Source organism: Podarcis cretensis, assembly GCF_951804945.1.
Source record: "Podarcis cretensis genome assembly, chromosome: 4".
Classification (NCBI taxonomy): Eukaryota; Metazoa; Chordata; class Lepidosauria; order Squamata; family Lacertidae; genus Podarcis; species Podarcis cretensis.
In genome coordinates this window covers 72,312,580-72,336,030 of record NC_137173.1, presented here as the reverse complement: position 1 = coordinate 72,336,030, position 23,451 = coordinate 72,312,580, and the positions used below count along the sequence as shown (strand labels likewise).

The 23,451-nt window shown below is 40.4% G+C and overlaps 1 protein-coding gene across 1 annotated transcript in view; it reads right to left on the bottom strand.

Moving 5' to 3' along the window:
- The window catches only part of PRKX (protein kinase cAMP-dependent X-linked catalytic subunit), a 65,995-nt gene that overhangs the window by 14,215 nt on the left and 28,329 nt on the right, over positions 1-23,451 (bottom strand). The window contains exons 2-4 of the mRNA XM_079972952.1: positions 12,316-12,484; positions 9,333-9,596; positions 513-632 (exon numbers count right to left, since the gene is read on the bottom strand). Of these exons, the coding sequence (XP_079829078.1) occupies positions 513-632; positions 9,333-9,596; positions 12,316-12,484 (553 nt within the window). The remainder of the gene's footprint in view (positions 1-512; positions 633-9,332; positions 9,597-12,315; positions 12,485-23,451) is intronic.

The window sequence follows — 23,451 nt, the reverse complement described above, 5'->3', positions numbered from 1 at the left end:
GCTGATGATCAGGGATGATGGAACTGCAATGCAACAACATCTGCAAAGCCACAGGTCCCCTACTCCTGCCACAAACAATTCAGCCATATGAGGGCACCAATTACATGGTTCTATTCTATGAAACTGGCACCTTGCCAGGAAGGGGCCACTACCTATTGCATGGGAAAGGCACACACAATTAGTCCCAACCTAGGTCACTTAGATGTCGTTCCAGTTGTGTGGGAGTCTCCCATGGATACGTAATACCATGAGACTGAATGTTAAAAGGCACTGTTTTCTCACAAGGAAACAAATATTTATCATCTCAATTTTAGAAGACGGGAATTCTGTGCAGTTAAGTATGCTGATGTTGTGCAGAACAGTCTCATTTTCTGTCTCCAAAATTGCTTTTCCATACAACACGAAAGCAAAGCTGGGACATGTAAAAGAACCAGATTTTCCATATTAGTTCACTGTGAGAAAACAAAAAATATCTGTACTTCACTTAATACTATATTCCCCATTCAACTTACCCAGACAGCATCTCAAATATCAGAATGCCGAGGGCCCACCAATCTACTGCTCTTCCGTGACCTTTACTCTGGATGACTTCTGGGGCAAGATATTCTGGGGTCCCACAGAGCGTCCATGTCCTAAGAAAAAAATAACAAGAAACAGGAAGCTAAAATTACATTTCATATTTGTGATGGATTGAGCTTTCATTGAAACTGGGCTACCCAAGACCTAAAGGCTTGTAATCAGAAACAGTTCAGCATGTTTAAAGTTTTAGGAGAATCACAGCCACATTACAATCCCATATAAATGGCATAACCTCTTATAAAATTGATGAGGCTTTGAGAACTGTTCTGGTTACTGAATTTATGGTTATTTGTATTTATTGTAATGCTGCTTATATTAGTTTAACATTTTTGTTTATTTGGTTTTTTTAAAGGTTGTAAACCACCTTGGTATTGTTATGGATGAGAATATATAAAAGATTACAAAAAGATAGATAAATGAAGTTAATACTTAGTGAATACAATTAGAATTTCCTCCTAAATGTTTATACTCCACACTGAAAGCAAGTGAGCAGTAACTCTCACAGACTAAGTGGAGCAGAACTCCAATTTATCACCTGAAGCAGGAGGCTTAAGCAAAATGGCCACGGTCACAGCTCAGGGATAACAGTGTACCCAGAACCAAATGGTACTGATTTTATTCCAGGGATTTTGGCCACCAGACCATTCTGTCCAATCAGATTCCTAACCTGTTGCTGTACTAGTAAGTATTGAATAGGTTAAGCTAGGTATTTTGAACAAAATTTACAAAAAGAGAGAAGACCTCGACTTAGCACAAGAAGAAAATATATTTATGATAACTATCTTAATCAATGATGTAGCTATCTAGTATTTGTAACTATCTAGTATGGAATAGGAAAGTGTCCCGTTGACAGTGAGTGCATGAATGACAAAATGAGCCTAACTGCACACCTGATGTTATTCTCCACTTCAAAATATACACCAAGATTCTGCAAATCCACTTACAAAGCTGCTTTTTAGGCACACATGTCTGTTTTAATGAGGGAGAATCTTTTACTGGAATAGAAAAGCCAATCAAACAGATTCTGAGGGCATTTCTCTGCTGGTAGATTCAATTTACTTTAGTCCCAGACAAAAGTAATTTACACTGGAGTTATGCAAACAAGGATAATTTTAATGCTATAGGGAACCAAGGAAAAACCCAAGGAAGCTCACGGAAACTGTGAACAAGGATCTGTGAAATCCTTGAGCTTGTCTGACCAAACTCCAGGAAGCTCCCTGATCTAGATAACTGACAGATTTTGAAAAGACCATCTATATACTCTATGGTGGGTCTCCTCTTCCTCCTTTATTAGAAAGATAATGATCAAGTCTGCCTTTTTAAGGCACAACATCAACTCCTGACTAGAAGTTTATCAACTTCTGCACATTTGAACTTAACATCACTCTTCAATATGAAGTTCAAAATCAACTTTTGAAAACAGGAAATCATAGCAGCACTAATGCTTGTACACTGGGTAGCATACTTTAATACGAGCTGCAGGGATTGACGATATGGTGTGTTCTGGATGTTGCTGGGACTCCACATCCCATCAGCCATAGTCAGCATGGACACTGGTCAGGGTTGATGGGAGTTGTAGTCCAACAGCATCTGGAGGGTATTTACATTGGCTACCTATTCTTACTGACACTATTATAGTAATCTGTCATCTACAAGATCTACTCAACCGATCACAGCTGCCAATAAATACACTATGCATATGAAGACTTTTGTCACAATGTAAGTGGACCGTGCAAATTTATACAAGGCAAGCTCCTTTTTAAAAGTTTTAGAGATCAAACACATGCTGCATAAAAAACATTATCCATTGCAAAAAGTAGCCAAGGGCCAATCACTAATCCATTTAAAATACTTATTGAAGCTAGAAACAACCCTGGATTTAAAACTCTCTAATATGCTACACAGCAGCTAGGTTAGAGGTCCCAGAGGTTAATGCACTCTACCATTCCAAGTTTTCTATAGGAACTTATCTCAGTTTCATATAAGAGTTATAAGCTGTCCCAATGAGCAATCACACTTAATATTTCTGAGTGTACCAAACCAAAGACCAAATATACTCAATCTCTTTTTTTGAGGCAATAATTCTGCAATTCATGCAGGATGCTTTACCAAAGGTTTTCAAGCCTGCTTCTAAGATTGCATTTACTTACTTCAACAATTTATATATTGCTTACTACTGTAGTTTCTAAGCTGTGTACCAAGAAGTTATAAAAGAGATGCAAAAGATTAAAAATGAGTTAAAATTAACCATAATCCAGGAAAGTTTACTTAAAATGCTTCCTGAATTTTTTTAAAAATGTCTGTACTTAGGCTATATTTATTTACAAACAATCATGTTTTAGTTATTCCAGCAACTGGCTAGTAACATGCTTCCAATAAAATAAGGATATTGCAAAAACAAAAACAAAAAATGATTTAAATCAAGTACAGTATTTAGATGAGAATATTTTTCTTGGCAATTTAAATCTGGATATAAACCACGCTTCACTTAAAATCCATCCATCCTGGAAAACTGTATATTCAAATTAGAAGGAATGAAGTGTTCTGAATTTATGATACATTGTTTCCTCATGTTATTACCTTTGAAAAAATGAAAAATCCCTCTTATTGGATTTTTTTTACCTCCTTCCTAAGAACTTCAGCCCAATAGCAACACTAAATTCAAAACTCAATAGATCAATAAAATATTAAACATCAGAATAGATTATCAGGATTAAAATTGCCCTATCGCTGCTTAACACCCCCATCCCCCAAAAAGCATGCCAAATAAAACAAAGCAGTATTACAGCACTTAAATACAGCTTCAAAGCCTGAACTTAGCAAGTCTCGAGGATATATATTTTTTTAATCCAAGGCAGTCATTAAGCACATCCATCTTCAAGGGTCCACAGGTTTTGACTACAAGTCTATTCAAACATTACTCCCATGGTGTCCAGTGGGGCGTTCTCCCAAGTTAATGTACAGAGCATTGCTTCCTTAGTCTGTAGCCTTGTGCTGGACCTCCACTGGAAGAAGGGGCTATGCCTTGCTCTCCTCTTCAGCCCAATCTTTTGGAGCTGCAGGAGGGGAACAGAGTTGTTTCTGTGCTGTCCCATTAAGATGTTCTGCACCCTCTGTTACTAAAACTTCCAGCCGCATCCTTCCTCTGTAGCTTGCAGCTGGAAAGGGGAGAGGAGTCCTTTTCATATTTGCACTGAGCCTTCTGAAGCCCCATGCAACTATAGGCACAATCCCCAACCCACTATCTTCCTCTGCAGAGGATGAGCTGCAGCTCCCTCTCATCCTTTTTGCCCAAGGATGCTAAAACACTTGCCATGTCAAGAATCAGCTAGCTTTTAAATCCTGCAATGTAAAATCAGAGAGGTGATAGTATCTGCAGCATTTAGTACACAAGCAGTTCATAGGCAGGCATGTGCGTGCATGCACGGGGAGCCAATTAACAGGTGCAATGTGCTCTCTGCAATCCAACCCCATGAGGATACTATGCTCTACATCAGCTGAAGCCACTACTGCAAGTCACAAAACCTGCTAGCTAGCCTTATCTGAGCCTTATATGGATTAAATGAACTGTCCCATATCCAGTCCATTCTCACGGCCAGATGCTGGGTAGTCAGCACTGCAAGACTTGGATCACAGGGAAATAATACCTTGTGAACTTTTCCCATGTGTAGAAGTGGCAGCGGTGAGCAAGACTTGGTCACATCTGTTGCCAAGGTGGGCTTACAGTGTTGTGAATGTGTCACAGGCCCTTTCTGTGTTCTATCAATCTTCAGCCAGTGTCTCAACCATCAATGATTAATAGAGCAATCATTGGCTTGTTCACCTAATAACCCTGTCTCTCTGTGTTTAGTGGGTTTACTTTCATGAAAATATATGGAAGACTGCAACTGTGTTCTGCACAGCAACAGGCAACTATAACAGTGAGAAGGGGATGGTTTCAGCCTCCAGGTAGAGAGGCAGCTTAGCTTTTGACAGGCCATTCATAACCTAGGGCCTATCTGCTGGATGGCATTTCACCCAGAGAGTAAAGTCGCCTTTGCTTCTGTAAACACTGTGGCACTCATAACCTTAAAAACACACACACACCGCAATCTGTTAGCAGCATGAATCAAGCACCAACTGCTCTGTAGTCATCTGCCCTCCTACTTAATCCCCCTCAGTTCCCCAGTAAATCACACTAAGCATAAAGACGAAAGATGCCCAAGAGACACTGAGTCATGACTGTTGCACAAAGGATAACACAACAAGGCAGATTATCCAGGAGCTTGACCTTGTAATAATGAGCAATGGTTTTACTTAACACACACACAGCCTAATAGTTGGTGGCTCTTTCTCACATAGGACTAAAATAGATTTATTTCTATTTTCAGTTGTATTACAGCAAGCCTTCCATTTAGCTCCACTGCCTGACTTTGTGCTTCCACAGGAGGTTCCCTTTCCCAGCACCAAGCTACAGAAGGAAGCTAGGGGTCCTCTCCTTGCTCTCACCAGAGGGCTATGAAAACACTCAGCTCTGGCGAGGGGGCTGGCAAGAATGTGGACCACAGGTGTAGAACTTTCACATTGTACCTTCAGTTTAATATAGTCTCCAATCACGATTGTATTAACATCCAAACTAAAACCTACAGAAGTCATTTTCAAACTTTCTGCTTTCAAGTAGCAGTTTCCATAATATTTTGGGCAGCTGAAGAATCCTTGCACATAGAGCATAGGCACTATGTCCCAGCTGAATCAATGAGATCATTTGTAGGAGCTTTACTTGAATTGGTGAGGCTCATTTGACCTCAACGCAAAATCCAGCTTTCAATGCTAGTGGTCCACTTTCATGGAATGCTCTTCCAATACAGATTCAGCAGCAACTTTCCATATTAACCTTCAGACTTCTGCTGAAAACTTTTCTCTACTGCCAGGCTGATGCAGGAAATTGAGATAAATGTTTCCCATAATAGTAAGCTGATGATCTTTTGTGTGTGGTTTTTTAATTGCATAACCATTGTTGTAAACTGTTTTGATTTTTTCAAAAAATGAAATTTCAGCATGCAAGTATTTTTAAATATATAAACAAGGTTTTCAAAAGCTACTAGCCATGGCGGCTATGTTCCACCTCCACTGTTGGATGAAGGATGCCTTTGAATACCAGTTTCTGGGAATCACAAGTACTACTGAACTCTGGTTCTCCTATTGTGCTTCCCATAAGCATGTGGCTGGCCACTGTGAGGACAGGGTAGTCTTATAAGAGTTCTCTCCAGGAGCCTCATGAAGCTGAAGAGGACCAGTAATGGTGGGCAGTCTGCCTTTTAGGTAAGTATGCCTGTAATGCTCACCTTCTCCTGGAAGAACTGAAGGTAAACTTGCAAGTAAACTTAAACACCCAGTATCTTACTTTAGATCTTCCCTTGTCAGATGGTATACTTCTAAGCTCACTGATGATACATGGGAGACAAAACACCTTACAGAGTATGGGATGGGGAGTTATGGACTACAGTGGTATCTCGGTTTAAGAAGAGTCCGGTTTAAGAATGAATTGGTTTACAAACTCGGAAATAGTGTCCCAGTCTGAGAACTTTTCCTCGGTCTAAGAGCGGAATCCAAATGGTAGAAGGCCACCGGGGGCAGGAGGCCTCATATGGGAAAGCACACCTTGGTTTAAGAACTGTTTCGGTTTAGGAACAGACTCCTAGAATGGATTAAGTTTGTAAACCGAGGTACTGCTGTATTTACATTTTGAATGTGGTTAATACTGAGGAGCATACATGCATTGTCAACATCCCACAAATGCTGTGATCCAGGCAAACATTAAGCCCTTGTAAATCCCATTGATTAAAGAATGCACTTAACTCTTACCGGGGGGGGGGGGGGAGGGTTAAAAATGCTCGACTCTGGGTGGATTACAGCCAACAGCTTCATATCCTCTATCTCTAACCAGACCTTTTGTAAGCAATGCTTATCCTCAGATGTAACTGGGCATAGATTAATACCTGTATAGTATTTTACTTTAAAAAAATATCTATCTAACGAAGGCTTGCTGCCTCCTCATTAGGATACAGATGCAATCTTCATTTATTTCTGGAGTACAAGTTGACTCACAATCTGGCTACCTGCAACCTGATGATATTTTACAAGCCTTGTTCGGTATGCATTGGATTCAACAGTAAAACTGACTTCCTAATGAAGGCATAATCTGCCCATCACTACTAAAAGTAATATTGTAACCAGCACCTACACAACTTTCTATGGAAGACAGAGCAATTTTTCCCCATGCTTATACAAAATACTTTGAAAATCCGAATGCAAACATTCCAGGAAGCTGACGACAAGTTGTGACTTCTGCACAACAGTTAAAAACAAATATTAAAACTCTCTGCAGTTGCAAGGCCAACTTCAGAGATGCAAACAAACAAGAGAACACAGATCAAACCACTCTGTTGCAACATATATTTCCCAAATAACTCCAAAAGATTGTCAGTAATTTGCAGTATGTAAACCTTTTTTTTTTCTCATTCCGTCTAGCTTAGCATTGCAATACCAATCATTCCTCCATAAAAAAGAATGCTAGTTAAAAATTTAAAGAGCTAGATATCATTTTTTTGCCTAACGAATTAGACTGAACAACATCTAGATTTCAAACATCTAGATTTCATCTCATGTTTTTAGGACAAGCTACTGCCAAATATATGCACCGTACTGTCTGGATAGGAGATAGCCTGGAATCATATGCACACTGCCTTATCCAGAATACGAATAAGAAAAAGCACTTTACACTGACTGATTTCAGTAGCAGGGAAAGAAGCAAGGCTGAAAAATGTGTAGCTTTGGTAGGGCTGCATATTTAAGGTATTAAATTAAGTGAGCCAATTTCACTAAGCTTTAGCAATAATTGTTGGTCAATTAATATTTTTAACCTGCATCCATAGAAATTAATGGATGGGCCTGGAGAGCAAAGTTGTATTTTTCTCACCAAGGAAGGGTAGACAAGTGCTGGTCTTCTGCAATGTTTCTCTAAGCATCTGAGACATTTGTGACCCAACATGATTGTGAGGGGAAGCTCATCACCCCTTCCCCCAACCTTAGAATCACAGAATCATAGAGTTGGAAGAGACCACAAGGGCCATCGAGTCCAACCCCCTGCCAAGCAAGAAACACCATCAGAGCACTCCTGACATATGGTTGTCAAGCCTCTGCTTAAAGACCTCCAAAGAAGGAGACTCCACCACACTCCTTGGCAGCAAATTCCACTGTCAAACAGCTCTTACTGTCAGGAAGTTCTTCCTAATGTTTAGGTGGAATCTTCTTTCTTGTAGTTTGGAACCATTGCTCCGTGTCCGCTTCTCTGGAGCAGCAGAAAACAACCTTTCTCCCTCCTCTATGTGACATCCTTTTATATATTTGAACATGGCTATCATATCACCCCTTAACCTCCTCTTCTCTAGGCTAAACATGCCCAGCTCCCTTAGTCGTTCTTCATAAGGCATCGTTTCCAGGCCTTTGACCTGGAGAGGAAGGCTTAGAGGGGTTTGGGAGACAGCAATTCATTTTTCTGTTTTCCCAAGTCTCTCATACTAATTTTGGAGATCAGGGAGAGCTTCTGCTCTTCTACAGATTTTTAGGGTGAAGGGAAAGTATACATTAAAGCACATGTGCTCACAAGAGGTGAGCTGGACAGTGTGGCGATTACACACACACATGGGTCTCAGGATAACCTTCACAAGAGGGGTATTTATACTGAGTGGATATTTACAGAAGGCAGTACAGATATTCAGATGTTTCCCTGTTACATAAAACAGTGGTGGGGGTGAGTTGTAAGCACAAAATGAAACAGCTACCTATCTTGTGTATACTTACACTGTTTTTGAACTGCAGTCTCTTTTGTCTCCCTTTCATATTCCCTCATCATTTGTTCAAAACTACTACTTATTCACCCACAAATTACAATAATTGCTGTTTTCATATACATACAAATTATTTGGCTTGTGCATTAGAAGTTTTTAGATGGGGATAGAAGTATTTTTGGATTTCAGGAATAATAGTAGTAATAATAAATAATAACAACAAGAACCAAGGCATGATTTCCACAACATGAGGAGAAGGTACCAGTTTATATCGACATCTTAAATCTAACCAGTGCTCTATTTAATACAGTAATATGTACCCTGAGAGGCAACAGTTCTTTAACATTGTAGGGAAAGATCCTATTGCCAGGTAAGATATGTGAACTTGAAGGGTAGCCTAGAAAACTTTAAATGTGATTAATAATAATAATAATACCTCATCCATCTAATGATTTACTGTGCTTATTGCTTTTAGATGTTTATGTTTTTAAATACATTTTAATTTTAATTGTTGTATCACAGATGTGCTTACTAACCTCGGCTCCTTTAGCAGAAAGTGTAGTATATAATTTATTTATTTTTAAAAATATAAAGTTAAGAAAATCTCTGAGGATTTGCAAGACATGTTAATCTAGTGGTACCCTGATTATTGAATGCTCTGCCGCAGAAGGTCTGTTGGAGCCTACTTTGTCATCTTTCGCAGGCTATGTGAAACCTTCTTAATAAATATAAATACATATGTTTTAATGCATGTTGCATGTATGTATAGCAGTTAACCAAACAGACTAAAAACTGAAAATGTTAATCATGGTTGGTACCACTAGTCATGTTCAAAATTTCATTCTCTGTCCTCTTCCCACCATACTTGCATACTCCCAAAAAATAATAAAGTAAAATAAAATTTCAGTTAAAAAAAGAGCTTACCTATCAACCAGCTTTTTAGCAAATCCAAAATCGGTGAGTTTTATATGCCCCTCTTTGTCTAATAAAATATTTTCAGGCTTTAAGTCTCTGTAAACAATTTCTTTTGAGTGAAGATATTCTATTGCACAAATAATCTCTGCAGAGTAAAACAGTCCAGTGCTGTTATTAAAGCGTCCCATGTTGCGCAGATAACTAAAAAGTTCACCCCCAGGTACATATTCCATCAGCATATATAGAAAGCGTTCATCATGGTAAGTCCAAAATCTGCAATGAAAGAGATACGTGTTTAAAAAAATACTAAGAGAACAACTTGTCAGAAAAGCATAAAATGATTTATTTGTTTTTTAAGGGTTCGAAATATGAATGAAGAACTTCCAATATTCAAAACAGAAGATGTAGTGAAGCACAAGCTCAGCAGTGTGGTCATGAGAAACTGTTCTGCCACCCAAGGCCTGAAACCGCTCAAGATATTTTCGGCATTTGTGGAGGTCCCGACACTGGACCTCAATTGGCTCATGGAGCTCCTGTGGGTTGATAGATGCATCATAGCTCAAAATGGAAGAGAAGCTCCACAGCAAAAAGCAGTTGGGGGATTTGGGGGGAAATGTGACACATGGCAGCTCTGTGAATATTCTCAGTTGGTTTAGACAGGATTGAATTACAGCTATGGGTTAATCACCTGTGCATTTTGGCATCACAAATGAAGTGCCACCACCAGTATAAACAGGGGAAAGACATAAAAGTAACAGACTGCTAAGGAATTTTGAGGCCATTCTTCAGGTGTCATTGCCAAGGAATTGATCATGTAGTTGTATACTGCTTTTAAGTCATTTTGGCAAATAAATGGCATATAAAAGTAAAGTAAAAGTAAAAGTAAAAACAAAACAAAACAGTAACAGCAGCAGCAGCAGCAGCAGCAGCAAAAGCAGCAGCTACAGCAGAAGGGGCATTTCAGTCACAACACCCAGACAATGCACATTTCTTTCCTCTAACATTTCATTATAATCTGCTCTAGATCTAAATTGTATTTTTTTTATTTGTGACTTGTTTTTATGTTGCTTATATACATTAGTCTATCAAACTGTTTTACTGTATCTGTTTTTAGATTTGCTTTTATTCTTCTTGTGTGAGCCATCCCGAAATTTGTTTTGTAAGGCTTTATGCAAACACTTGGAAATGGATTATTATTAGTAGTAGATTGCATTGAGAAAAGATCATTTATTTTTATTTTTCTGGCCGCAGGGATTTCTATACTTTGTTAATTAAGGAGTAATTTTCATCCTTGCTGCTGTTTAACCTGGGAAACTTATTGACATGTAAATAAAAAGCTATATACTGGGAGGGGAGAGAAAGCAAGCAGATACAGGTTCAGTGCACCCGATACAGGTTATATCCGCTTTTGGCTAGCATAAAGCGCAAGGTAGGACACACCTTTTTTTGCTGGTCCTACCTACCTATGGTAGCGCTTTGTGCTCTACCCTAGTCTGTTGTTTGAGGGTCTCCCAATCTTCAGGAACAGTTTTTCAGGGGTGCAGCAGCTATAATGGGTAGAGGGAATGAGTAAAAACAGGATGTACCATCTGGTATGAGTTCTGTTTGCTTGAGGTTCCTAGTGGATGTGCTTTCTGCTGGCACAAAGCTGTCCACTAGAAACAATCCTATAACTCTTCAGTCATCAGGTGCTTCTCTGCTTTATGTTTTCTCTTGCCACTCTACCTCTTTCAAAACTTTCACCCATAATTGCTTAACAGGTTGTCATGAAAAACTAGTTGTGGTGAGCTCAGAATTAATGCATTCATTTCCCCCTGGTTTAATTAACTTGGGAGTCTTTACTTGAACACTGGACAGGACTTTTCATTTTAACTGGGTTTGCTTTGTATTTTCTTCCTCCCCTTTGCCTTATCAGGAAGCAATCTTGCTATGTCGAAATTACTTTTGCAATACGTACCCACACCCCTTCTGTTCCTATCAGTTTTCAGTGAAATGCTGACATTTCCGGTGGCATGCATTACTCCACCCTTTACCACAAGATATTCAAAACAAGCAATGAAGCATATGCACAGGGATCAGATTTCATGCAGTTTTCAAACGCAGGGAAACAGAGTGGCATGTTAAATCCACTGTACCACCAGCAAGTGCAATGGTCAATATTAAAGTCCTCCATGGACTGCTGCCACATTTCCTCTGGGGTCAGGATAGAACCAAAGTCCTTTCTTTGCCAATGAAGGCTATCAACAACTCTTAGGTTGCTCTATTAAACACATGAAAGAACATAGGGATGCATGACCAAAAATGAGCTTATGATTTGTCAGAGATGCATCAAAGACTGTGAGAGATGAATAAAATTCTGCCTAGAATGCACTGATTCCCCCTTCTTTCTACAGCACTCTGTTCACCCCCCACCCCACCCCAAAATATGTTCAAGAAGGTTGCGGGATCTCTGGAACACTGTAGTAGTAGACGTATTTGAATAATTAGCATATAAGACCACATCGTTAATAGCTATAGGAATCACCCTAATTTGAAGGGTGGCAGCTTCCATTAATATGTCACCACCTATGGCATATTTTCCCCTTACTATAGCTTTTGTTTGTTTGCTTGCTTAACCACAACAGCTGTTAGTGCAGTTTGTGAACACTTGCGCCTTAGTAAAAAGACAATGGAACATTCTGAAGTGGAATCAAACACACAACGGGCAGCCACGACTACTACATCATGTTGTGTATGTTCCAAGGAGCAGTTCTCCATCAAATAAATTTTCTGTAACACATTTTGTTTCCTAGCTTTTCTAGATTATTCCCCCCTTTAAAAAATATGAACACAATATTGTTTAAAGTATTTCTTCAAAAGAAAGATAAAACAAGTGTAGCATTTGCCACCCAAAAGACTTTGAATTAATCCAAACTGACGAGAGATCGAATGCTAGAATTGAACATTATACCACAAAAGATATAAAGGGGGGGGGGGAGAGAAGAGAGCTTACAATCTGATCAGAAATGGATGATTCACTTCTTTCAAGACCGCTTTTTCATTGTGCACATGCTGTTCTTGTTTTAGTCGAATGACATCTGGAATGCTCATTACTTTCAATGCAAAGTAGCATTTGGCCGATTTCTCTTTCACCAGATGAACCCGCCCAAAAGTACCTGTCCCTGAAAATTAAAGAGCAAAATGTGTCAGTTGCAAAGAACATTATCTTGCAGTTAAGATGTATAAGGAATGTACAAATGCAAGAAATCAATATGAAAGCAAGTGGTAGGCATTATATATTCCTTCATATCTTTGGCCCTTCTAATCCTATATACTTCATGACAATTTTAACAGGGAACAGGCTAAACAGTCAGCTCCACCTACTCCCTCACATCTACAGAAATCAAGGCAAAGAACTCTTTACCCCCCTCATCCATCAACAGTGGCTACAGCCCTTCCTTCAGATACCTCTACTGCCCACTGCCCTTCCCTAGGCTTTGGGTTTGTGAATGGATGTGAGCATATCAGATACCTAAGAAGCTACCGTATACCAAGCTGGACCACTGGTGCATCCACATCAGGAGTAGACAAGTAGACCATCAGATGTTGTGGACTATAACTCCCATCACCCATGTTATTGGCTGTACTGACTGGGGCCAATATAGTCCAAAACATCTGGAAAGGATTAAGTTGGCTATACCCCCAATTTACACTTATTGGTAGCAGCTCTCCAGGGTTTTTGACAGGACTCATTCCTAGTCCTCCTTGGAGATGTTGGGGCATTTTAAATGCTGGGTTTGTGAGCAATAGACCTCTATAATAGCTAGAATGTATCTAACCATATTTCTCTTGCTTGCTGTTCATACTAAGAAGAGGTGCCTGAAGTGCTTTTTAACTTTCTCTCTGGTCAGGCTAGTTATCAGCATGCTGACAAACACACAGGGTGGCTTTGTCTGCACAAAAATCTGTGTTCCTCTTTCTGTACGGGAAGGAGTGCTGTAGCAGCAGGGAGGGATCGGAAATGAGAAGAGCTAAATGCAACCATTTATGTTTTCTCCCTCACTCTAGAAATTGCTGCTCAGAGTAAAGTTGCACATTGCATATATTTTGTATTATCTATCTGGAATTAAGCATTTTGTGGAGTCTGATGAAAATGAAAAAAAGCATTGCAAGACATTGTGCATTTAAATATTTATACCCTGCTTGTTAACTGAGGTCCTTGCAGCAGCTTAAAGGTAAAGGTAAAGGTACCCCTGCCCGTACGGGCCAGTCTTGACAGACTCTGGGGTTGTGCGCCCATCTCACTTAAGAGGCCAGGGGCCAGCGCTGTCCGGAGACACTTCCGGGTCACGTGGCCAGCGTGACATCGCTGCTCTGGCCAGAGCCAGAGCCGCACACGGAAACGCCGTTTACCTTCCCGCTGGTAAGCGGTCCCTATTTATCTACTTGCACCCGGAGGTGCTTTCGAACTGCTAGGTTGGCAGGCGCTGGGACCGAGCAGCGGGAGCGCACCCCGCCGCAGGGATTCGAACCGCCGACCTTTCAATCGGCAAGTCCTAGGCGCTGAGGCTTTAACCCACAGCGCCACCTGCGTCCCATGTCCACCTGCGTCCCATGTCCACCTGCGTCTTACAAAATAGCTAAAAGACAATGAAACAGCTAGTAGCACAACTGTTAGTAATGCCGGGCAAATGCATGTAAAAGCTTTCCTCCCAGTCCAACTGCCACTCAGCAGCCTGGAAATACCTCCACTATTGGAGGCAGCATGTCTCTGAATATGAGCTGCTGGGAACCACCAGTGGAAAGTATGCTGCTGAGTTCAGGTGCTGCTTGTGAGCTTCACACAGGAATCTGGTTGGCTGTTGCGAGGAAAGCATGCTGGACTAGATGGACCACTGGCTAATCCAGCAGGCTTTTCCTATGCTCTTATTGCTGCAAGATGGGCCAACAGCCAGATGTTAATTTCTCACTGAACTGCTATGGTCTGGCCCTAGTGGCAGCTGAACAATGCATTTGGGGAGCCAAGCTGCCATAACCCTCTTCACGGTCCTCAGACTATTATTTTCCGTGTCAAACATATATTGCCCATAGATTGGATATCCACCCTCGGTATCGCTTGCAGAGCAATATCCCTTGGTTATTTTTCACTTTCTTCACAATTCTCTCAACAAATCCAATTAATTTAAGGAGGAGCAGATGGAACAGCTTCTGTACACCAGCATTAAAAAGACACACAGAGAGACAAAGAAAATCTGCAGTTGGATTTAGTTAGCAAGCATTCGAGTAGATGAGCAGCACACTGTTATAAACACAGAGCAGCCTATGACTATCTTTCGCTAGCTAAGAAACTCAAGAGGCATGCTTCTGAAGTGAGATGCATTCCATTTGAAAACAGCTAGCTGTCTACAGAGCACTTAATACCAAGGATAAGGTTATCAGTTGAAGAGGTACAAAACCAAACTAGGAGCAAAGCAGGCAAGATCTAAGCATTCTAATTTAAAAGCACTTGAGAGTCCATATCACAAAAAGGTGTTTCCTAGTTATGAGTAGAGTAAACCCTGATTCATACAAATAGCAATGTAGTGGCGGTTTTAAGTGGAACCACAGACAAGCTGCTCTGTGCAGAAACCTGATCACATTAAATGATTCAGCACCCGGTTCTGGCATCAGGCAGAAAACATTCCTCCATAATCAGGCCTTTGACTAATTAAACAATCTATGGACTCTTAAATGTGTTTGTGGAATTGTTCTTTTGGTTTTTCTGTTTGCTTGTTTTTATTATGTTAACCTCTTTTGTATTTACATTTTTTACTTTTATGCTGTTGTCAGAGCTGCCTCTAGGTCCCAGCTCACAGAGGACCAACGCTAGGCTGTCGTAATGTACAAAAGTCTTTATTGAAGTTCAATTTCCATTTCAAAGCCGCAGCGTGCAGCCCTACATCTTAAACCCTAGATTGGCGAAGTCCCGTCTGAATCTCCTCCCCTCTTACACCAGTTTAAGATCCTAGCCCTGCTCCACCTTTTCCGCTGCTCTCTTCTCCTCTGGGTCCTCCTGCCCACTGGGGCATTCCCCTTTCTGGACTCCTCAGACGCTGAGTTGCTTAGCTCCTCCCCCTGCCTCCGGCGGGCTTTAGGACCCAGTTCCCAATCCTCATTCTCTGCTGTCCCACGCTCCTGTACATTTGAACTTGCCTCTCGCGCCAACCCAGTGACCTTCCTCCTGACCGTTACACTACTTCTGTCACTGCTTCCCTCTTCCGGGATACTGGCCGGATCTGACCTCCCCTCCGTTGTCTGACTCTCCGATGGAGGCGTGGTCAGCCCTGACTCCTCTCCTCTCCCTGCTGGGGGAGACGCTACTCCCGATACCTGTGACTCTTCCCCCCCACTATGCTCTGGTGGGGAAGCTGGTCCTGATTTCCAACTGCTGCTCTGGGAGTCCCCGCTGGCCCCTTGCTTCTGGGGTGTCCCCCTTGGGACCCCCCTTGCCCTGGCCACCGGCGCCCCCTTCTGTGAATCTTCCGATTCGCTGGAGAGGCTCATGGAATCTCTCGGGCCATTGTCATCTTCTCCTATGCTGCCCTCAGATTCTTCCCCTTCGCTCTCCATCTCCCCTCTTCCCTGTGCTTCTGCTCCTGAACCCCTGACAGCTGTAAACTGCCCTGTGATTTTTGGATGAAGGGTGGTATAAAAATTTAATAAAATAAATAAATATTGCCATCTCTTTTCTTGGATTGTAGCAATGTGTCAGAAATAAAGCCTAGTTCTGGCTTCCCAAACTTCTTAGACTCAATGACCCATTGATGAGCTTGTAAAGTTGTCATCAACCTCAACCCAGATTCTTAGGAATGTACATGAAATAGGCAAGAAATATCTATCCATCTATCTATAATCACCGTTTATTAATCACCAATCACCAATAAAAATGTGTGTGTTTTACATATGGAAGTAAAACAAGTGAAAATAATGATACCGTATTTTTCATCTTCCCTAATGAGATAGAAGATAGAGGTTCCTTTTGTACATACGCTTGCCCTCTATTTCCAAGGCTCATAGTTCCTAATTAAAATTTTCACAGTATACTTTTTTTCTATCCCATGCCCTTTTTAACACTCCACCCACATTTCATCCCCTGCCCAGTCCCACTGTCCCCAGGGAGTCAATATCAACCACTTTTGGAAACCCTAAAATAGATGGAATAGACAGATGACAAAAGTCTTGATTTGAAAATAAATTCATAGGAAATTATGGATGTATTCTGTACTTATAGCACCCATTACAACACAAAAGGCCAGGGGATGTCATATAATGTACTTCCTGTCTTGCCAGCTTCATATTGATAGCTGAGAATACAGCAACAAATTATTACACCATTGTTTACCTCATTAGGAAGTTTCTTTGTTTTACACTTGTACTATATTTTTATGCATACACAGAGTGAGATCTTTAATAGTTTTTTAAAAAAGGTGTTAATGCTGAATGCAAGATTTAAGCTAGTGATTATAATCTTCTGAAGCACATCAAAATCCTGTTCTCTAAAATAAGGTAGTTCAAATTAATGAGGAAAGAAGCTGAAAGCAGAAGCTTCCCTGAGGCAATCATCAAGGTTAAAAAGGGCACATTCATCTTCCACCCCACCCACATATTAATTCTTAAAAATACAGCATCATCAGTTATCCATAGCTATAATGCAAGTACATAGAGGGGGAACATATATGTGAAGCTGCACAGACAGATGGATAAGAGCTTAACTCTTGGGGCATTTTCAGCCCCAAGTGGAAAGCTCCACCCTACGAAGTCAAATCATAACTCTGATTAAGACTCTTCAACTTAAAAGATTAAACAGAATCTCACCACAGACTGATCCTGAGGTGAAGATTTCCTGCTATGCAACTTAGCTAGATTTGCTATATGAATCTACATGTTTAATTTTTTTAGCTTGCTTCTCTCAGTTGTATACTTTTAAAATGGTTTTCAATGAAGTACAATGCATGCATGATAAAACAGTTGTCCATATACCAACTACTCCCAAGAAATAAGTTATTATGCTTTAAAACAGAGGTGTACAATCTAAGGTCCCAGGGAGAAAATGTTGCCCTTGGTCTAGCTTCGTGATGGTAGCTAGGAAAAGGGGGTGTCACAGAGAAAGTGGGGTGGCAGAGAGAAGACGGGGGCACTGCATACTTTTGCCTCCATCATTGGTTTCAGCCCATTCCATCATGGACATGCAATCTGCACCCTTGACAGATCATCATGAAGGGGTGTGTGGCCTTCCTCAGACCTACATAAAAATCAGGACCACACAAATGTATCTCCCTCTATGCAGAACTGCTAAAGAGTTATTTAACACACTTGTCAAGAAATAAACGGGAAAACTATAGCCATGCAAAGTCATGGAATACTGAAAAAGCCTCTAAATGCAAACTGATTTGACAGCAGTAGCTTATCACATCCTGCTTGAGCTACAGTGCTTTGATTTAAACATAGAACTATAAACAGCGTTCAGAAAAGGCTTCTTAACATATTCAACTATGTCATCTAACTACCCTGGGAAATTGAACATGTGATTAAATCCCTTAATACTGTTGTCACGTTGCATGCAGATACCAGTAAACAACCTTGTTTTCACGGTGGGCTTGCAACAAAATAATAATTTGGTCAACACTGTACCTGACTAACACAACTGAAACAATGATCTATGCCGTTGTGAGTCCCTTACAGATTTAAATAGTGGAAGAGTTAAGTGTTCAACTTTTTAAACATAGTAGTTCTGCTGCCAATTGTTAAGTAGAAACTTTTAAAAAAATAATTACATAGTAGCAAAGCAGTGTGAAGAAGTTGTTAAGAGAAATGCATGGAAGTGCACAGGTTTGTTACAGAAGCATTTGCAGAAATATATGTGCAAGTCAAATGATGTCAGCAGTCCTATGTTTATAGGATTCTGTGATTTGGGAAACACTAAAACAAGTCACTTTATGTGAGCCTCTTAATTTGCAAGAGTCTGAATGTGCAAACCAATAATTCTCACAGGTTGATTCTCACAGGTCATCTAGTCCAAACCCTGAAATGCAGGAATCTTTTGCCTAACATTGCCTTGAATCCATGACCCTGAGATTAGGAATCTCATGCTCTATCAACTGGTAGATGCCAGAAATGTCAGCCTTTGCTTCCCTCTGGGATGGTCATAATAGGAATATGTTTGTGACAAGTCCCATGGCATGAAGTTTTGCTTTTGCAACTAGTTATACAGTAGTACCTTGGGTTACATACGCTTCAGGTTACAGACTCCGCTAACCCGGAAATAGTATCTCGGGTTAAGAACTTTGCTTCAGAATGAGAACAGAAATCGGGCAGCAGGATGCCCCATTAGCTAAAGTAATGCTTCAGGTTAAGAACAGTTTCAGGTTAAGAACGGACCTCCGGAATGAATTAAGTACTTAACCTGAGGTACCACTGTATTACCATCCTTCCAGCAGAGCATTCCTAAATGATGGATACTGAAATACTTGCTCCAAGCAAGGTTCTAATACCCTTCTATTAAATAAAAATAGCTTTGCTATTTATAAATCTACAGAAACAATTTGACAGGTTATTTCAGACACGTGGCACACCACCTTGCTTTCTATCCTCTAGGGGTGGAAGAGAAGCCAGTAGCCATGCAAGAATGCACAACCATCCCAAGCAGCCTTCTGCCTGACGAGAGAGACCAAACAAGGTCATGGTCTTTTAAACAAACCTATTACTTCTATACTGACTACTGAAAAAATGTCTGTGTCTGAGCCAATATTAACACAGAAAAAGCATACAACAAGCAAACTCTTTTGTACAGAATTCAGTTTTATCTTGAAGAATTCAGCCAATTACACTCAATCCTATTTTCCTCTGAGGAAAATGCATCCAAGAAGTTATTAAATTTGCCTACAGCAAAGTGGCTACTTTAATGACAAAGTAGGAAACAACAATGGTCCCTCACACACCTTTCAAAACTTGTGATTTTAATTGTATGCTTGTTGAAGGCCTCAAGCATTAGTGTCATTACTTTTACAGAGGGTGCTGCAATAAACTGCTGCTTTAAACATACTGTAAACATTTTAGCTAAGTGGAGAGCATTGATGCTCACAGGAATGTGCAAGACATTGATGCTGAAAGCATTTAGCATGCCTTCTTTTACTCACCTTGCCTTCCCTCTCCACCCAGCACTCAAATTTCTAATCTCTATGGGACTGTCTTGCATAACATAGTTATATGGTTACGAAGCCAGACACTGATAAGGTTCACAGTGCTGTGGGATGTCAGAATGCAGTTTCTTACTTGCCATTATAAACTAAGCCATATGAGGTTTTCACGCATTACTAGTACTAAGGAACAGGTACACAGTCTGGGGTGATCCTGAACCCAACGTTATTATTACTTGAAGCCCATGTGGCCTTAGTGGTTAGGAGTGCCTTTGGCTAGCTTTGGCTGATAAGACAGCTACAGCCATTGCTGGTCTGAGGCAGCTTAACCACCATGGTCCTGGCACTGTATGCTCTGTATGCTCTGTATGGTGCTTCCCTTGGGATACCCTCTCAACACCATATAACCCCTCAGCAAAGAGAGCTGGATTGACTGCCAATTCTAGAACTTCACCATGGTTTGCTTTAATTGATCAGACCTAGAATGTTAATTCAGACACAGATCTGCTCTACATCTTCCGCTGTGAAGAAAGTCGCTAATAATTTATTCAGCTTCTCTGCAATCCCCTTTAGCACACCTATGACTTCCTCATCGTTCAAAGGTACAACTGTCTCCCTAGCTCTTCTCATGCTAACACAGAGTAAATAAAGTGTTTTGTTGCTGTCTTCTATGCTTCTCTTATTCTATTTGGCATTCCTTATTGTCTCCTTGCATTTCTTTTTCCAAAGTATGTGGTAGCTTTCATTTTCCTCATTGGAACATGATTTGCATTGGGGCCTGGCATCACCACCCACACCAATTCTGTGGTAGAGCGTGCCCCTTTAGGGATTTTTAACTTGTTGGGATTGCAACAGAGTGACACTGCATCCAGGATACCCTACCCTATCCTTTCTATAGAGTTTGTATTCAGAAAAAACTATGTTCCACTGCTTCTCTCCATTCCACAAGGTTCCTGTTATGAGCACTATTTCTGTATTCCTCTCCAAGATGAAGAATTCCAACCTCCTATCCAGCAACCAGCTTAGAGTCAGTGTCAACATTTCACTTCCTACATTGAAATTTCAATGAACAGTGTGTGTGTGTGTGTGTGTGTGTGTGTGTGTGTTGTTGCTAGAAAGGGACATAATGGGACATAATGTCGGGTCAGCTAAATCGTAAGCTTGCAAATATGTGATTGATATGGTTGCCACATTCAGGAACCTTAAAGAGAAATATGCTCCTAAGCTTGATAAATTGGTAAGATCCCCCACTATGCAAATTGTCTATAGCACATATAAGATTGGAAAACTGAAAACTGAATTGGAAATCTGAAATCAATGAACTCATCTGAATTAGAAGAATCCTTTCTTAGAATAGTTATTTTTACACCAGAATATCTTACCTAATAATCTTAAATGGGTCCTTGAGAAAGCAAACACAAGTCTTGGAATGTACAAAGGCTTTTTATTACTGTTGAAGAGCAATAAAAAACCACTTTGTATTGTGCGGGAACAATGTTCTGCTTTGCCAGTGTTATAAGGAAGCTAATCTTTTTTTAAAAAAAGAAGATGCTTAAAATATTATAAAAGTTTATCTTCATTTTAATCAAGCACAAGCATGGGAAACAAGTTCTATCACAAGTATTTTAATTTAGTACTTAATGAGGAACTACTGGTATTTTCAGTTTGCTTTGTAAACTGCTGAATGTTGACAGCTCTCAACTATTCCAGTGATATCTAACAACGTCATTTAATTATGTACTCGGAACGTAATTCCTTCATTGCTCAAACACTTCAGATGCGTGGATAGCCAGTATTGTTTACATAATAGTGTTCAGAATTGGCTCATTGCAATGTGTCTAGCCTTCGTTCATATAACAACAAGTTCTGGATATAAACAAAACATCTGCCAAAAAAACTGACCAGATCCACAATTTAGCAAGAAATATGCACTCAAGCCAGAACATATTAAGCAGTAGTGATCTTCCAGCCAGCTTAATGTGTCAAGAATTAAACAAATTTGAAGTAAAAGCATTAAGGCAGCCCTGTTCAGGGAAGTTTTTAATCTGTGATATTTTACTGTATTTTTGGTTTCTATGGAAGCCACCCAGAGTGGCTGGGGAAACCCAGCCAGATGGGCGGGGTACAAATAATAAATTATTATTATTATTATTATTATTATTATTATTATTATTATTAAGTTACAAAAACAAACAAACCAGGGATATGCAACTATAATATCATTGCCACCTGTTTTAAAATCCACATGGTTCAGGGTTAAGATTCCAAAATACATTTGAAGAACAGGGACAAATTTGTACTGCAATGAATTGGAACAGACATGAAGCACTTTTGAGAGATACACCTTGAGTTGAACAAGTGCAACTCAAAATGCTTTGCTCAACAAAATTATCACTTTGTCATCAAGATTTACATTAGCTCAGTAGTCAAGTTTGTCTACTTCAGTTCAAATGTGTTTAATGAGTAAAATTGTCTTGTGGTTGTACTACGGAGGGGGGAACCTTTTAAAAAAGCTACTACTAGCTTTAGGAACCTACATTAAAGATGAGGAGGAAGGGCCTTATTAATTTTAAAGAGTGCTGCAATTTTTTTCAGTGAAAAATACCAAGTGGTGTTGTTTTCCAGGCACAGTCTTGAGCTAACTGAGCTGCCTTTGAGGGCCAAACTATTACACTACAGGGGACTGAATGTTTCAAAGGTGTACTAGTAGAGTGGGATGGTTATGGAAGTTTTTAGCAGCACTACACACTAATGGAAACAAAACTGCTGCCCCAACATGGTAAACAGTCCAAAACTTGGAGCAAATTTTGCATACCCCTTCAATAATGAAAAAAATAGTCACCCAAATAAGGAGGAGGAAGAAGGGAGATTTGGGGTAGCTCTACATTAAAGGGCAAGGAAATCGTCCCGACAGAAGAGACTAGTACAGTGGTACCTCGGGTTAAGTACTTAATTCGTTCTGGAGGTCCGTTCTTAACCTGAAACTGTTCTTAACCTGAAGCACCACTTTAGCTAATGGGGCCTCCTGCTGCTGTCACGCCACTGGAGCATGATTTCTTTTCTTATCCTGAAGCAAAGTTCTTAATTTGAAACACTTTTTCTGGGTTAGCGGAGTGTGTAACCTGAAGCGTATGTAACCTGAAGCGTATGTAACCCGAGGTACCACTGTACATAGAAAAGGAACGCAAATTTGAACATCAGCTTCACTGAGTGCTTCTTCATTGGAATGCCAGATGCAGTCACATGGCCATATGTGATCACATAGTTCTAAAGGTGGGAACAGACTAGCAGTGCTATGGTACTATGAAGAGCCAAAGGAAACAGTGGAGAGACTAAGAAAAATAATGTACTGCAAACACTATGAAGCCATTCAGGACTATTTCAATCACTCGACTTTCAGATATGTGAGTGCATGAAGAAGTGACTGCCACAGCAGGGGGAAGGAGTGGCCATCACACAGTCCCCTTTGATATATCAGGCAAAGTGCTGTGCAAACAAGACAGTGCGAATGTAAAAAAAAGGAAGAAGTATGTACTATGCACGAATAGCTGAAATGAACACACCACTGAAATAATATTCCATACATCATTCTCAACTAAATGTGGAGGGTGTGGCTCTAACCTAATCACAAACAGTAGGCCAGGAAGAGTGGCATGGATAGTCAGTTGCAGTCAGTAGTCCCACTACTGCTTCAAAGCTCAATCCTAAACTATGCCTGATGGACTGTAAGCTATTTCCATTGCAAGGGGAGGCAGGTGTGAAGTAGTTTCCCCAAATGAATCACCTAAAACTTTATGGTCGTATGATCCCTTCATAACCCTGGAAACCACCCCCAGTCTCAACCAAAGTGGACTTCACAGACACCTTCCTATTCATGCTAACGTGGGGGCAATTTTCCCATCCAGACTGGCGCTTCAGTTGAAGTTAGAATCATAGAATCATAGAGTTGGAAGAGACCACAAGGGCCATCGAGT